The following is a 14,885-nucleotide window of genomic DNA, read 5'->3' on the forward strand; positions in this document are numbered from 1 at the left end:
ATCTTGACAACAAGATCCTTCTACTTGTTATGCTCTTTGCCCTTCACAGTACTTTTTGGAGACAGCCTTTTCATTTCACATCTGTCAGTCATCAGACAGATTTCAAAGGGACACTTCCAGAGGGACTCTTATCCTTTCATAATTTTCTCTTGCTTTCACATCATGTCTGATCTCTTCACAAATACCAATATACTTCCACTTCTAGAAATAACAACAAATACCTCGTTTCCAGTAACACAGGAATTCATCAGTCTAACGCCTTCCCGAATTTTAAGCTCTCTTTGGGAAAGAGGGAGTCTCTCATCCATACAATTACCGGGCCACGTTAACTTCTGGGCAGTGGCAAAAAATAAAGCTGCTACCATTGAATGAAAGAAGTTTTTGCTTGACCGTAAGTTCCATAAATTTATAAACCAATAACCCTTTTGCTATAAGCAATTTCCAAAAGGGCTTTTCAAGACCATAGTGTGGCATTCTGGAAAAGTATTACAAATGGTGACAGTGGTTAAGATATTCTGTCTTTTAGAAAGACAAAGACCGGGCAGTTGGAACACAGTGAGAATTCACACTGTGAAACATCCATGGCTGCTTGCCTAAATAATTAAGCAAGCATGAAAAGCAAATGAGTTTTTAAGGAGAGTGTCTGTTGCTGGGGAAAGAGGCACCTGTGGTTATTTGATTCATTATTAACATTTCTAGTGTAGTAATGCCTGAAGGTCCCAACCAGGTTGTTTAAATTAACTCAATCAACATGGCAATTTGCATAGGGGCAATAAAGGCAAATGCAGTCAACATGTTAATAACTTTAAATGAACAAAGAGTATTAAAAACTGAAGCAAATGAGTACAGTCTTTAAAAGAATACTCTGTTTTACCTTCCTCCATACAATAAACTGAAAATTCCTATTTTTTGGATCCATATTGCAATCAGAAGAATCAAAAGGCAACACACAAAACTACAAACATTCACCAAACCCAGCTGGTCAGGCTGTCATTCAAAAAAGACACAAATCAAAATTAAGCAGCTTCCTCTCATACTGTGCTTTAAAGAGCTGCCTTCAGTCTGGGGACTCCAAAGGGAAAGTCTCCTTTTGCTCATCACAGTCCTAGAGTTCTTCCTCCAACACCACAGCAGTACAATAAGCCATTATCATGCTATCTATGCAAGAGAGTCAAAAAGTAATGATTTCCAACAAGCATGGAGGAATCAGAGAGGCCAATGTTGCCTTTAGATGAAATAAATGAAAACAAGTGTCCAAAAAAACCTCTCAATAAAAATCCTTCTGGACGAAAAAGTACTGTTACTTGACTAGACAGACTGAAGATAAAGAAATAGGGATGAGAGTTGTGGTTTGAAGTGGAAGAGAGGCCAAAGACTGGACCAAGCAAGTACCAGTTACTGATTTTCACTTCCTGTGCACCCTCTTCCCTTACCTAGAGCTGTAGTGTAATTCAGGTTGGAATGGATCTCAGCAGGTCTCCAGCCCAACCTCCTGCTCCAAGCAGGATCAGCCACATGACAGACCGGGTTGCTCTGGATCTTGGGAAGCTTCATGGATAAAGACTTCAAAACTGTTCTGAGCAACCTGTTTCCCCACTTGGCTGTCCTCATGGTGAAAAAACTTCTTGATATCAGATAATCATCTCACTTTAATTAATTATGTCTGTTGCTGATAATTCTCCTGCTGCGCCCTCCTACAAAGAGCCTGGCTCTTCAGGCATCCAACATCTCATCAGTGAGCATCAGCCTTGTTTAACAGCAGGACACACCACAAGGCACACCAGAAATTATATTCTACTAGGCTGAAACTGGAGATCAAAGCATTGCCAACACCTCTCTCCAAAGTCTTTTATGACCACATTGCAAAGACCATGACAGTGGAACAACAGACTAAAAAAGAAACGGCCGTTTCTGAGGATGCAACAGGCAGTGTTTCACCACACCAAAGTAAAACTTCAGCCATATAATTCCCCAGGTGCAAGGAATGGGATGCTCTGAAACACAGGAACAAACCTAAATTGTTCAGAACTTGGCCAAGGCTAGACAAGCTTTACAGCTCTCCTAAACAAGCCAGGCCTGTCGCTCAGATTGGACTAACAAAAAAGCAAACAAAAGGCCTGATTACAGACCTCTCTAAGGACTATATTTGCAAGTAAAATGTAGTATCTGAAAATATAAGCAAGTACTTTCCCTGTCAGAGACTGATGACTGATCGTCCTTCCAACTCAATCAACAAGCAGCAGGACTGCTCAGCACGAGGAAGTGGTCTGGACATTTTCAGTTCATTTCAGATCATGCTTTAAAGTCCAAATGTATCAGAGGCATACTGATCTGACAACACTTCCAACAGGAGATTTCCAAGACATAGGATATATTTCACCTGAAGATAAAACAGGAAAAAAAAGTACCAAAGAAATTGCCTTTCCAATTTAAAACAAAACAAAACAAAACAAAACAAATGCATTTTGGCTTTTCCCAAGGTGACAGCAATGTTAAAACTCCAAAAACTACTGTGAAATGCAGGAGTTCTTCAGTGGAACAAGACAAACTCCCACAACCCAGTCATCAGCATAAGAGGAAAACAGATAAGACTTCTTAAACAGACTGCCATTAACAGTGAAAATTAGGCTCCTCTAATGCGAAGTTTTAGCAGCACAATACTATCTAAAAGCACATTACACTGTAGGGGACAGCTTTTTATTTTTTTTAATAATGTTAAATCCCAAACCAACTCAGTAGAGCCAGGAAGAGAGGTTGTACAACAAGTACAAACCAGAGCCTGAGAGGTCAGGCTTAGGACTTCCTCTACGCCTTTTTTTTTTTTTTTTAAATGCTAAACAGATCAGCAAGAGAAAAAGAATACAAATACAACAGGTCATTAAATACTGAGTTGCAGGTAACAGCAGATTCAGATCTTCTTCATATTACTCTTACTTCTAGCCAATACCTGTGTTGTGAGCTCCAGAGAGCTTTAGCTCTACTGGCACTTGCAAGACACTGGTTGAAGGTCACTGATGTGGAGGGTGCCCTAAGTGTGATGCAGAACGGCACAGATAAGACTGTTCCCAGCTGCAAGATGGCAAAAGGCAGCAATAAATGGCCTTCTTTCACAGGCTTTCAGTTATCTTTTTTGCTGGTAGCCAGAGTTACACAGCTTTCTTTCTGTTTTGCTTTTAGATGAAACAATACACGACAGGTTGTTATGAGGACATGGTTAAGTGGTGAACATGGTGGTGGATGATGGTTGGACTCGGTGATCTGAGATGTCTTTTCCACCTTTAGTGATTCTATGATCTTTTCCCCCTCAAATGCACTGAAACCTATTTCAGGGTGTTCAGTAATTCAGTCAGTAGCCTTCATGAAGACACTCCGTAAGGATGCTTCACTGGGTGAAGCATTTTTTTTCTTCAAAAAAATCCTGCGGTCAGATGATGAGCAGCCCTGCAGGTCCCTCACATCCCACAGCAACTGAGCTGCATCAAGGAGAACACTGAAGAAAAATCTCAACATTTGCTATTATCAGCTAAGCAAGACTTGGCGCAGGTCAGCAGTAGCTCATTTTTTAGACTTTCACATGTGATTTTTTTTGTGATGTAAAATCGACACCTTTCTCATTTTACCAAGAAAAACAGCTACCTGGACCAGTATGACATATTTTGTACAGATGAGTCTGAACAAGTTAAATATTTTGGAAATATAAAACCATTGCTACTACTACTACTGCTCACAACTTTTCTTCTTCCTTAATGACATTCATATCCCAACTTCAGGATGGGAGAGCTGTTCTTGAAAAAAAGAGGCACTTCAAGGTCAAACAGTACAACCTAATGAACTAATTCTAATAAACTAATTCTTTTTTAGGCACATAATCTGTGGGCAAAGGTTGATCTAAAGCAGAATGTACTGAAGTTTTCTGCCTGGGCCATAAATGTTTTGCCACCCAGGTGCTGTTTGGAGTTTTTTGTGTTTGTTTTTTTTTATTATTTGTTTTTATTTTTTTTGGGGGGGGGGGGCCTTGGTTTATTGTTGTGGTTTTTTTGTTTGGTTTGTGGTTTTGTTTGGGGGTTTCTGTTTGGGTTTTTTTTTAACAGACTTGGGGTGGGAGAAAAGAAAATCAAGCTAGAACCTGAAAAGCTCCTTTCTACATTCTTAAACAGGACTTTCTGGCTAGCTATACTTAACAATAACAGTTAACATTCTTGTTTGCTCAGATTCACCTTGAAGAAGCCATAAAGTAGAGCTCATCAAAAGCCTTCACATAGTTAAATGCAGATCAAGATACTGAAATCTTGAATTTTTCTCTTTCAGGAGTTGATTATTTCTCTACTACTAATGTACTCCTGCCTCTCCCATCTCCTCAGTTACCCTTCTTTAACCTTTTGGTCTTCATATGCCCCATCTCAGCATCTTTTCTGGATGGAATGTACACAGGGGAAAAGACAAATCATTCAATCTTTCTAGTCTGTTCCTGCTGACATCTTTTCTTTTTTCATCTCTTACAGATACAATACCTCTTCTTCACATTCTGTGACTATTCTTCATATTACTGTGATCGTTCTATTTCAGAATCCTCACCATGAAAAATTACTTGCATTTGAAAGGAAATGAAACTCCCATTCTACACACGCAGTATTTGGTTGTGAGTAATCAAAATAATTCAATAAGAGTTCAGAAAAGAGAAAAAAGTTACTCATTTTAAGAATTAAAGATTCATTTGATTATTGCAATTCCAGTAGATTGCTGCAAGCAATAAATAGTCTTCAGAGGGATGCCATTTACCAAGACAGCTGGGAGGACAAAAATAGATGCAACTAACCTACTCACATTGTATGTAAAACAGTTGTAACAGGGAGAATGAGGGTAAGGCAACATATGTCAGTGGAGCTTTCTATTTCCACACAGAGAGCAAGTTTGTATTTCTCTCAAAATACATTTTATAAAACATGTTTCTGTAGAGCACGAATCCATTTACACAGAATTACCTACCAAAAAGGTTATTTTTGTCTTCAACAACTGTTGTTTTAAAAATATGTAACATCTGACCCTGTGCCACTGCATTGACTCTGAAAGGATCATACTAACTCTTAGTATGTTATTGGTAGCAATAAAAGCAAGCAAATATTTTTGACTTTTAATTTTACTGAACAATTACTCAGATTTACAAACCCAGTGATTTTCTACTCAGAATTTATAGAGAAAAATTAAAACATCCTGAAGTTTAACAATTGAAAAAAAAAGTCAAATTAAAAAAAGGTACATTACCTGAAGAAGGTCACTGAGGTCAAGTAACATGTCTGTGAAGAAGTCAAGGAATATACATGCTTGTTGAATGTGACACTATTTCCTAATTTCATCAGCAAACCAAAAAAAGGGAAGAAATAAACCCAGGTTTAACTGTCAAAGAAAGCAAACATGGGTTAGGTACTTCCACGCACCACTTATGCTAACAACCAACATCCAGTTAAAAGTCTGGCTGCCCAAAAAGCCCTGCCAGCACCTGCTGAATTTACTGCACAAGTTGTCTATGTGAAGTGATGGTCTCAGGGAACAAGCCAACACCCCGTGTGACTTAAAATACTCACCATATCCTGCAGCCTAAGAAAGACCCAGTGGTAACTGGGTCCTCTACTCTGCTTTGGTCAGATCCCACCTGCAGTGCTGCATCCAGCTCTGGGGTCCCCAGGAAGGACATGGAGTGAGTTCAGAGGAGGTCACCAAGATGATTAGAGGGAAAGACCACCTCTCCTGTGAGGAAAGGTTGAGAGAATGGAGATTGTTCAGCCTGGAAAAGAGAAAGCTTCACGGTGACCTAATTTGCACCTTGCAGTACCTGAAGGGAACTTCCAGGAAAGATGGAGAAGAGCATGTACTGACAGGACAAGGGGGAATGAACTCAAACTGAAAGAGAGTAGGTGTGAATTGGATATTAGGAAGAAATTCTTTACTGTGAGGGTGGTGAGGCAATGGAATAGGTTGCCCAGAGAAGCTGTGGATGTCCCATCCCAAGTGTTCATGGTCAGGCCGGATGGGGCTTGGAGCAACCTGGTCTGGTGGAAGGTGTCCCTGCCCATGGCACGGGGTTGGAACGAGATGATCTTGAAGATCCCTTCCAACCCAAACCATTCTATTACTCTGTGATAACAAAAAAACAATAGTAGCATCAAGATAGAATACTCTTATTGCACTTGAATGTAAAGCATCATCAGTCTCCTATGACAGCTTAGGAGCCCAGGATTCCAGAAACACAGATGGAAGAGCAAACTAAGAAAACTGAAATAAGTTTCTTTTGCCCTCTTCTAGGAGGACCTGTCAAAGAGCTGTAAAGGGAAAGCTGCTTTGCCTACTCTCTTCTTCAGCCAAGCAAATCACCTGTTACCTTTGAGCTTTCACTCCCTTCATCGTATCCTGTGCTACTACAAAACATGAGGTACTCATTATGGGCACACTTGGAACACACAATAGTTAAAAAGCAAGCCAAACCACTACAAGTTCCCATTAGATTTAACTGAAAGTAAGCACACTTATAAATGCATTGTCTTAACAGTATCCAAACAGAAAAAAAAGAAAAAAAAGCAAACCCAAGCACCATGAAGCTTAAAGTGCAAAGGTAACCTCCTTGCTGCTGTAAATGAACACATGCCAGATCTCCTATCAGCTGCTCAGGTGGGGCTCACATGTTGTAAAAGGGTTCTGGTTTTATTATTAAAAGGAGTGTCAAGGTAAAGTGTGAGAGAAGGAGAGAGAGAGAGTGAAGCAGGCAAAGAAAACATGTATGCAGGGCTGTATGTGAGTTTGTGTGTATGAAGCAATGTGTTAAGAGGCCCAGTATTAAATAAAATGCAGGGACATCAGTATAGTTTGGTACCTATTGTGGTAACATAAGTATTAGTGAGTGTTTTTCTTAAGGTATGCCAGAGTAATACAGTACACATTTCTCCTCAGCATTATCAGTCGTGGAAGGAGAGTAATTCAGATAACGTAATCAGTTTATACATAAACATTTTCCTCGCTAAGAACTTTTATCCTTGAGCATTTCTACCCTTATTTTGCATTTGAAATTGTAAGAATACACTCCAAATTTGTTACAAAATTCAATACATTATGTTAATGTTATTTGGTGAAAATTAATTCCCGCATTAAAAACCACAGCGTAGCTGGATAGTTAATTAGCTGAAAACTCACTATGGCTCTGAAAAAAAAAATAAATCGAAAATCCATTATAGGTCGTATTATGCAAGAGATTAAAGTAATCTGAAATTTTAACACAGTAAGGAAATTGCAAACAAAAATCATCTGTAAAATATATAGCTTGGAAATCTACACAGAGCAATACTGAATTCAGTGCAACTTTTTTTTCGAAATTGTAAAGAGGGAGAAAAAGGAAAGACTTTTAGCAATGCAATTGCCAAGGAACCATAATAATTGTCAGCTCATCAAACAGATCTAGGAAGAAATCACTATGCCAATTTTGTGCTCAAGAAATATTATAGGTCTTAAAATGTTCTCAGCTCATTATTGACTTGAAGTGTCTGGTTATTCTGTGCCCACCCTGAGATACCTTCACCACTGAGACAAACTAAAATTATCACTTATATCTGACAGATCTCATTACAATTTAGGAGAAAAAAAACAAAACAAAAACACCAAAAGAAAAGCAGCTCATAGGTTATTGAGGCACCAAAGTGAGCAACTGAGTAGTCCTAGAGCCTGGCTGCTGTCACTGGAGGAGGATTCAGAAAGAGCATCGGTGCCAAAGGCTAATTCAGATCTAAGTTGAGCCAGAGAGCTACTTTTCTAACCAAGGCATTTCAGTTACAGTCATGAAACCTGTATACCAGAGTATTCTTCATCCCCCTCAAACTGTTAAACACACTTTGGCAGAATATCTAAACTTATTAACATAGTACAAGTGCTCAGACTTTATTACTGTAAGGAAAACAACCCCACCTTTTTGTCCAAGAAGAAACAGAAAGCACTGCATGCATTTACAGTGACACAAGATCAGAGCTAAGAAGCTGGGAACACTTGCAGGGTTCAGGCAGCTCTGAGTCAATTTAGAGCTACACTACAGATGCTTTAATATACAGTTCCTTTGCTCCTTAGAGAAGTTAGTTCAAGTGTCCATTGAAACTGCAAGCAAAGGTCACAGTAAAAATGTGGCGTTTCTGGATTTCATTTAAGGTAGCCTCCAGCAATCTCTCTCCCTGATTAGATGTGTAGCTGCTACATTAAATCAAAAGGGGAAACTTGAGTCATGCAGTAGCACTGGGTTGGCCTTTACTATGAATATTGTGGGCACGATTATCAGCAGGAAGTGGTTGTAAAAACAGGCCGTTGTTTTCAAACTCCTTTTCAGAGCTGGAACAGTTCAGGGGAACGTACAACAACAGCTGAAAACAGCAGATAATACTTAATATGTATTCAAAAATTATACAATCATAAGATAAATGTTTTCTTTGAGGCTGAAAGAAAACAATGTTCATTTTACATATGGAGACTGCTACCCACATGGAAAGGCTCTCAAAGGGATAGACAGCTACTGATATTGTAGATATACACATACAAAATAACAGGGCACAAGGGGACTTAGTTTATGAATGCACACGATTAAAAAAAAAGGAAAAGAAAAAGCAAATGCACTAACAGTTTTAACTGTTCTTCCTTTGCTATTCATTCTTTAAGCAAATTTCACCAAAGTATGCAACTGACTGCCCATCACTAGAAATATCTAAATCAAGATGATTTAGATACAGCAAAATATTAAATTCAAGGGAATCATTTCACCAACGTGATGCAAGAGGTCAGACTGAGTAGCCAGAATGCTCCCTTTCTGCCTTTATAATCCAGTAATCTGTGGATAATGTGAGAGCTCCATGAATCACAGTAATAATGATCTCATTCTCAGCACCAGAGGAAACAAAAGTTCATGATGAAATGAATAGTACCAGAAACCTAAACCCCAAAATACCAAAACAAGCATGCATTTGTGCTTCAGACAGACCTACATTTTACATATTCCAGCAAGCCTAAAGTACTAATGTGCAGCAAAATCACCTTGGGTTTCAATAGCAACATTTAGCAGGAGGCAAATCTGCCATTTGCAAAGTTATATAGAGAGATGCGGGAATAAATTGTGGAAGATGCTGCTAAAATAACAACTATCCTTTGCAATACAGTTGTTACCCCTACTATAAATAAATTTTTAAAAATATAAATCTTTATTTTAGTGCCTGACAATCTACAATAATCAGGAAACCTTCAAAGAGATTATTTCATGCTACTATGAAAAAATTCTTCCACTATGTAGGATGTCATATTTGGGAGACACAGGCATGTACAGGAAGCAGGGAGAAGACAAAGAGTCTAGTATTTATTTTATTTAGTTAGTTTTCATAAGTTACTCTCAGAATATTTTTACTTATTTTAAAGCAGCCATACCATGGAAGGAGGACTAATGCCAAGGAATCGTGACTGCAAGCCACTCAGAAGAAATTTGACATCCATAAGAGCCCTGCTGCCCATAATGAAGTGTCACCTTTTTTCACCTTAAGCTAAAATGCTGTTTCTCACAAAAACTAAAAGCAGATCCATTAAATATATAAAATATTTAAACATAAACTCACTCTCTGTACTCAACAACAGCAATTCAGCTAGCTGCAATCAGAAAAACAAAGCTTAATAGGAAAGGTGGCTGAAAAGCGAAAAAAAAATAATTCTGATGTTAAAACAAAATTTTCTCAAGTTCTAAATAAAAAGAAATATTTACAATTTCAGTTTTAAGATTCTGGATAAATTACATAAGAAATGGGAACTTCCCAGAAGGAATTTCAGTAACAAATACATGGAGATAAGACAAAAGGGAGGGTGGACAGAGAACTGGTGAAAACTATCCAGGGTGAAAAACTAGTGACAGCACTTGGCTGGCCCAGAATCCAGTTTTTGACCTTTCAGTTCAACATCCAATTCATGACCTTCCCCCATACATCACATGATTTATGATTATGACTTATCATGGTTGTACCTCTGCTGCTTTACAAACTTTCCCCATTTTAATTATCCATTAATTGAAACTGACTGACAATACTAATTGTTTAAAGTAAACGCTTCTCTTTCCAATGACACTGAACTAAAACAATTAGAAAATAATGACCAAAACCAATTCTTTTGTAGAAAACTCATTTCTGACAACTTTAGAAAGCTTTGCCTTGAGGCTTAAACCCTACAGAGCCAGTTTCCAAAGCTTCTCCAGTTTCCAATTTTGTCTGTGCAAAGAAGCCCATGTAGCACAGGCTGCACTTAAGTACACAAATAAAAACAGCATTTAGCAAATAAAACTGCTAAACATAAATGCAATTTTTATTTAAAAAATTATCTTTATTTATGTGTTGATTAATGCATGATAAAAAAGAAGTGCATTTTGGTCTCTGGGTTTTTTCCCTTCTTTGCACACAGCTGCATGGTTGTGTTTCATAAAAGCATATTATTCTAAATTCTAAAATCCCCAACTTAAGAACAAAAAGCAGTGCTGCACTCCTTCCCCAGGTCTATCAGGACGTTTCTCCAGCAGTTCCCTTTCAGCTCATGCAACCTCCCTATCCTCATAGTTAACACAAAGTTAGCAGCAGTAATTCAGCATCGTACAACCACCAGGCAGATTAAAAAGGAGACAGGCATTTCTGGCTGCATTCAGCCTGCCTGATTCCATGGCATTAACTGAAAGGGTTAGAGGTGTGGCCTTCTGGCTCACCTAAGACCTGAATTAGCCTTTTGACACCAGCTCTCCCCTCCTCTATCTCCAGCAGCTGCATACAAAATCCGGGGTGAGTGGGCTGCTGCCGGCGCCACAGCCGGTCAGGCGGGAGGGATCCAACGCCTGCGAGCTACCTCAGCCTCCAGACTCCAGTGCACGTACAGCTCTGTCTTTGCTAAATTAATGCTGCAGCTTTTCTTAATAATTGTCTTCAGAGTCGTTGCCATTTAGAGGAACATTTTCAAAAGCACGCCAGGCTGGCTGAATATGCAGCGAGCGTTCAGCCCTTCTGAAAATGCTGCCCTTGGAGAACATCCTCTTCAAAGGACTGGGGCTAGGCCATGTTCCTGGTGTTACTGACTTCAAGTGAAAAACCTGCTTTGTGGGGTATTGCCAAGTATTTACATAGTTGCATGTAAATTTATAACACAGCGCAACACAACAGAAGAAAAAAAAAGAGTAAAAAATACATTTCTTGTCTCAAAATGCTTGTACAGTCAACTCGCAATTATTCAGGGTATCAAAGGGATAAAATATGCAAAGAATATCCATACTAAGCTCCTGAAAGATAATCTAGTTAGTATATTTACTTAGGGAAAAGAAAATTTAGGCATAGAATGAAAATGTAAATATTAATTTAAAAGTTGTGAGAGACATGAGGTTAATCTTCAACCTGAATGATGTGGCCGTGTATAAATAACAGTTGGCTGTATTCAAACAACAAGAAGTCTCCAAACAAGAAACAGAGACCCCGTCCCCTGAACAGTAAATTGAACAAGTGCTCGTGAGGGAAAACAAGAGAGGTTGCTAGGAGAAGCAAGGTCTATGGAAGAACTTAAAAGAAGAGCAGGGCTGGCAGATGAGAATGGGAGAGAGGCACCAGGAAAGGAGCAAAGCTCAAGCTGCAAGGGGAAAAGAAACCAGAATAAACTGTAAAATCGCTGCAGAAAACACAAGCAGGCATGAAACACATCCAAATATCTGCACAGAATGACCATTTGATAATAAAATAGGCTTAAAAAAAAGCAGCTGGGAAGGAGGACATTGATAGTGAAGATTTAAGTAAATGTAAAGGAGTTCAGTTCTCTCTCATGTGTACAAAGGCTATAAAGGTTATGACTCTTGTACCAACAGTGAAAGAAAAGTTCACAAGAAACTCAGAGGTGCAGATTTGGAAGAACTATTCTGAGGTGACACTCCAGTATTCAGCACAGCAGCAATGCACACGTTTGGAAACGTGAAGCAGCTGGCTGAGAGAGAAGGAGCAGAGGAAAATCACTGACTGCTCAGAGGTGGCAAAGGAAAACCAGCACTGTCATGAGCCTGACACTCTGCCTTTTCAGAAAACTCCAAATGGAAGACTTTTGAAAGATGTAAAGAAATTAAAAAAGAAAAATATCCCTACCCTAAGTAGTTTGATTCTAGTCCATTACCACCCCCTTCCCTGGGCTGCCACTTGTGCAGTAACGTGGCAAACCAGCCGAAGGAACTGCCTGAAAAAAATATTTTTTCTTTTCTTTTTTTTTGCCTGTTTTCAGCTGGATTAACTCCCCAGTTCTCATGTAACTGCACAAACACCTGGGCTGATAGAAGGCAGGGGATGGACTGGGGGAGGACTGAGCAGGCAAGGGCAAAGCAAGATAACTTCTTTCTGAAGCCGCGCCAGCTCTCACTGGCTTAAAGCATTCATCAAAACTAGAGCCCGAGACAATCTCTCAGTCACCCATCCCACCTTCTCAAATTTCTCTTTAAAGTTTGCAGAGTTTTCCCCAGCTTGCTCCAAAACACAAAGACCTACCTTATCTGAAAGACAAACCTTAAAACAAATAAGGAACAAAGCCTGCAGAGTAACTGCTTTATAGTAACCCAAAATCTTTCAAAACTGATTACAGTTGTTTTAAGTACATACACAGTTCCTTGTGTGAGGCTTCATCACAGCACTGCTCTGGTTTTACCCACAGTAAACACTCAGTTATACTTTTTGAAAGAACTAGCATTACAGTGCTCAATTAAACCAGAATAAAACCAAATCTGTGGACACAGAGTGTCCTACATTTCCCATGCCAGAAGCCAAGTATTACATCTTTGCTTTCATACCCATACTGAGGCTAATGCACTGGTATTAGCACTTGCTCCTTGGAGAATTATCTCAGCAGACCTTTTCTGGGGCGGGAGAGCGGCAGCTGCTGTCCCAGCACTGGGACACGGCAGAGTTTGCACAGAAACTCAGATGCTGCTTTCCTGCCTGTATCAGTGGAGCTGATTTACCCATGCATAGCCATTATCTAATATCACACACGTACAACACTGTCACTCGTTTAGCAAAAAATTTGTGACACTAGAGCCTTTGTTTTAAGGGAAAATAGGGCTTCAAAAGGAATGAATTGCATCCCTGCCCTTCTGAGGCAGCTGACTCCTTAATGGCCTTTGGTGGGAAGTACAACAATTGGATGTGTTAAATTTCCCACTCTCAAAGGCCTTTAAGAGAGTCATCTCAGCACATGTCACCTAACACCATGACAGAACAAACCCTTCTGTATCAGATGCCCGGGGGCACCTGCAGGAACCTATTTCATTACCTGGACTGCACCAAAGGGAGCCTTGTATTCTGAAAGGGGGCACTACAGGAATACCTTTGCCCCTGATGGTCTATTCCTGCTGATCAGAAAACCTCACCCAAACAGGCAGGAGAGCTCTCTGCATTCCCACCCTGCCTCACACCCACAGCACTCCATTGGAAAAAGAGCAGGTGGAATGGCTCCATGGATGCGTCTGGCTCTCTCCCGGGGAACGGATGGAGCAACGCTTCCACAGATGCTACCAAACTGTTAATTACTACTCTTGTAGTAATCAAAGCAAGTTTGTTTAAAAGCATTACAGTAACTCACAGTAGCTTCCCCAATCACCTGTGTTTGTTACAGAACATAAACGCAGCACGGAGCTGAAAACTGGTCTCTCAGGACTAGTTTATCAGCACTGCTTGGAAGTCAGGATGACACGCCACTTTCACACTGGCTGAACTCCTCAAAGCAGTCTGGTTTAGATATTTTTAATAAAATGAATAGGAAAACATGGAGCTACACTGATGTGCTGCATAGGTGAATTAAAAAATCCTCAACCCATGCTTTCACCTTGAGAAATGCCTGCACTAAATATAAAAAAGATTCCTACATGTTCATTGAAGCAGAAACCTACGTAAGCCATAACAGCACAGAGGTATACTAAATTTGGGGTTTATACTGAATTTGGGTTTTATTAAATAAAGTTATACTATCTAAACTGGGCTTGCCTTATGGTTCATAAATAGTAGCTTATCCCAAATGAGTTATTAATAAAGCATTTTACCAAATTATAGAATAATGCATCTTGCACTTTAAAGTACCACTGGCAAAGTGTTCAAAGGGGGTTTATTTGGCAGTACAGAAGTAGAAAACTCACATTACCCCCTTGGACAGTTACCCAGGTATCTTGGGATATGAACAGACAGAAGCAACTGAGTTAGCATGTCTGAATTTACCAACCTGTGGACAAGATGCAATATACAAACATGTCTTCACTTCTACTTCCCAGCAATGCACAAGGGAGATATTGCCTTTAGCTGTCATTGGCAGGGTGAGAAGATACTTGCTTAAAAAGAACTAAAAAAAAAAAAAAAAAAAAAAGAACTGCAATAGCTTTTCTAACTTTCAAAATATCAAATACTAATTTTAAACACCTTTCAGGGCAAGGGACATTTCATCGTACCTTAAAATTAATACAATTCTCAACACGACACATTCCCCGTCAAGGACATAATATACTGGATTTTAAAGTTAAAACAAATTTATGTCTTAAAAAGTAGTCTCTAGAACCAGATTAAATTTGGTCCTTGAACAAGCCTAAAAAAACAGGTGGAGGGAGGAGCTTGCATTGCACAGAAGAAAGACAACAAATCTGAAGCATTAAAGGCAGCTAACTTTTCAGACAGTTCAATTACGAGAATAAATCTTTGAGATGATCTATTAAGCAGGGAAAATAAAGTCACAGGCATTTGATACACTTTGTATTTCATCTACACAAAAGGATGGGAAACAAATGATTCCCTTTGGGAATCTGTTTTTCCCAAGAAACTGAAAGGCGTAGCCCAGAGGGACTC

At 39.3% G+C, this 14,885-nt stretch overlaps 1 protein-coding gene across 1 annotated transcript in view; it reads right to left on the reverse strand.

Moving 5' to 3' along the window:
- The window catches only part of BRF1 (BRF1 RNA polymerase III transcription initiation factor subunit), a 174,183-nt gene that overhangs the window by 97,721 nt on the left and 61,577 nt on the right, over window positions 1-14,885 (reverse strand). Inside the window, exon 4 of the mRNA XM_064659373.1 lies at window positions 5,263-5,294. Within this exon, the coding sequence (XP_064515443.1) occupies window positions 5,263-5,294 (32 nt within the window). The remainder of the gene's footprint in view (window positions 1-5,262; window positions 5,295-14,885) is intronic.

The sequence above is a fragment of the Pseudopipra pipra genome, chromosome 6, assembly GCF_036250125.1.
Source record: "Pseudopipra pipra isolate bDixPip1 chromosome 6, bDixPip1.hap1, whole genome shotgun sequence".
In the NCBI taxonomy this organism is placed as follows: domain Eukaryota; kingdom Metazoa; phylum Chordata; class Aves; order Passeriformes; family Pipridae; genus Pseudopipra; species Pseudopipra pipra.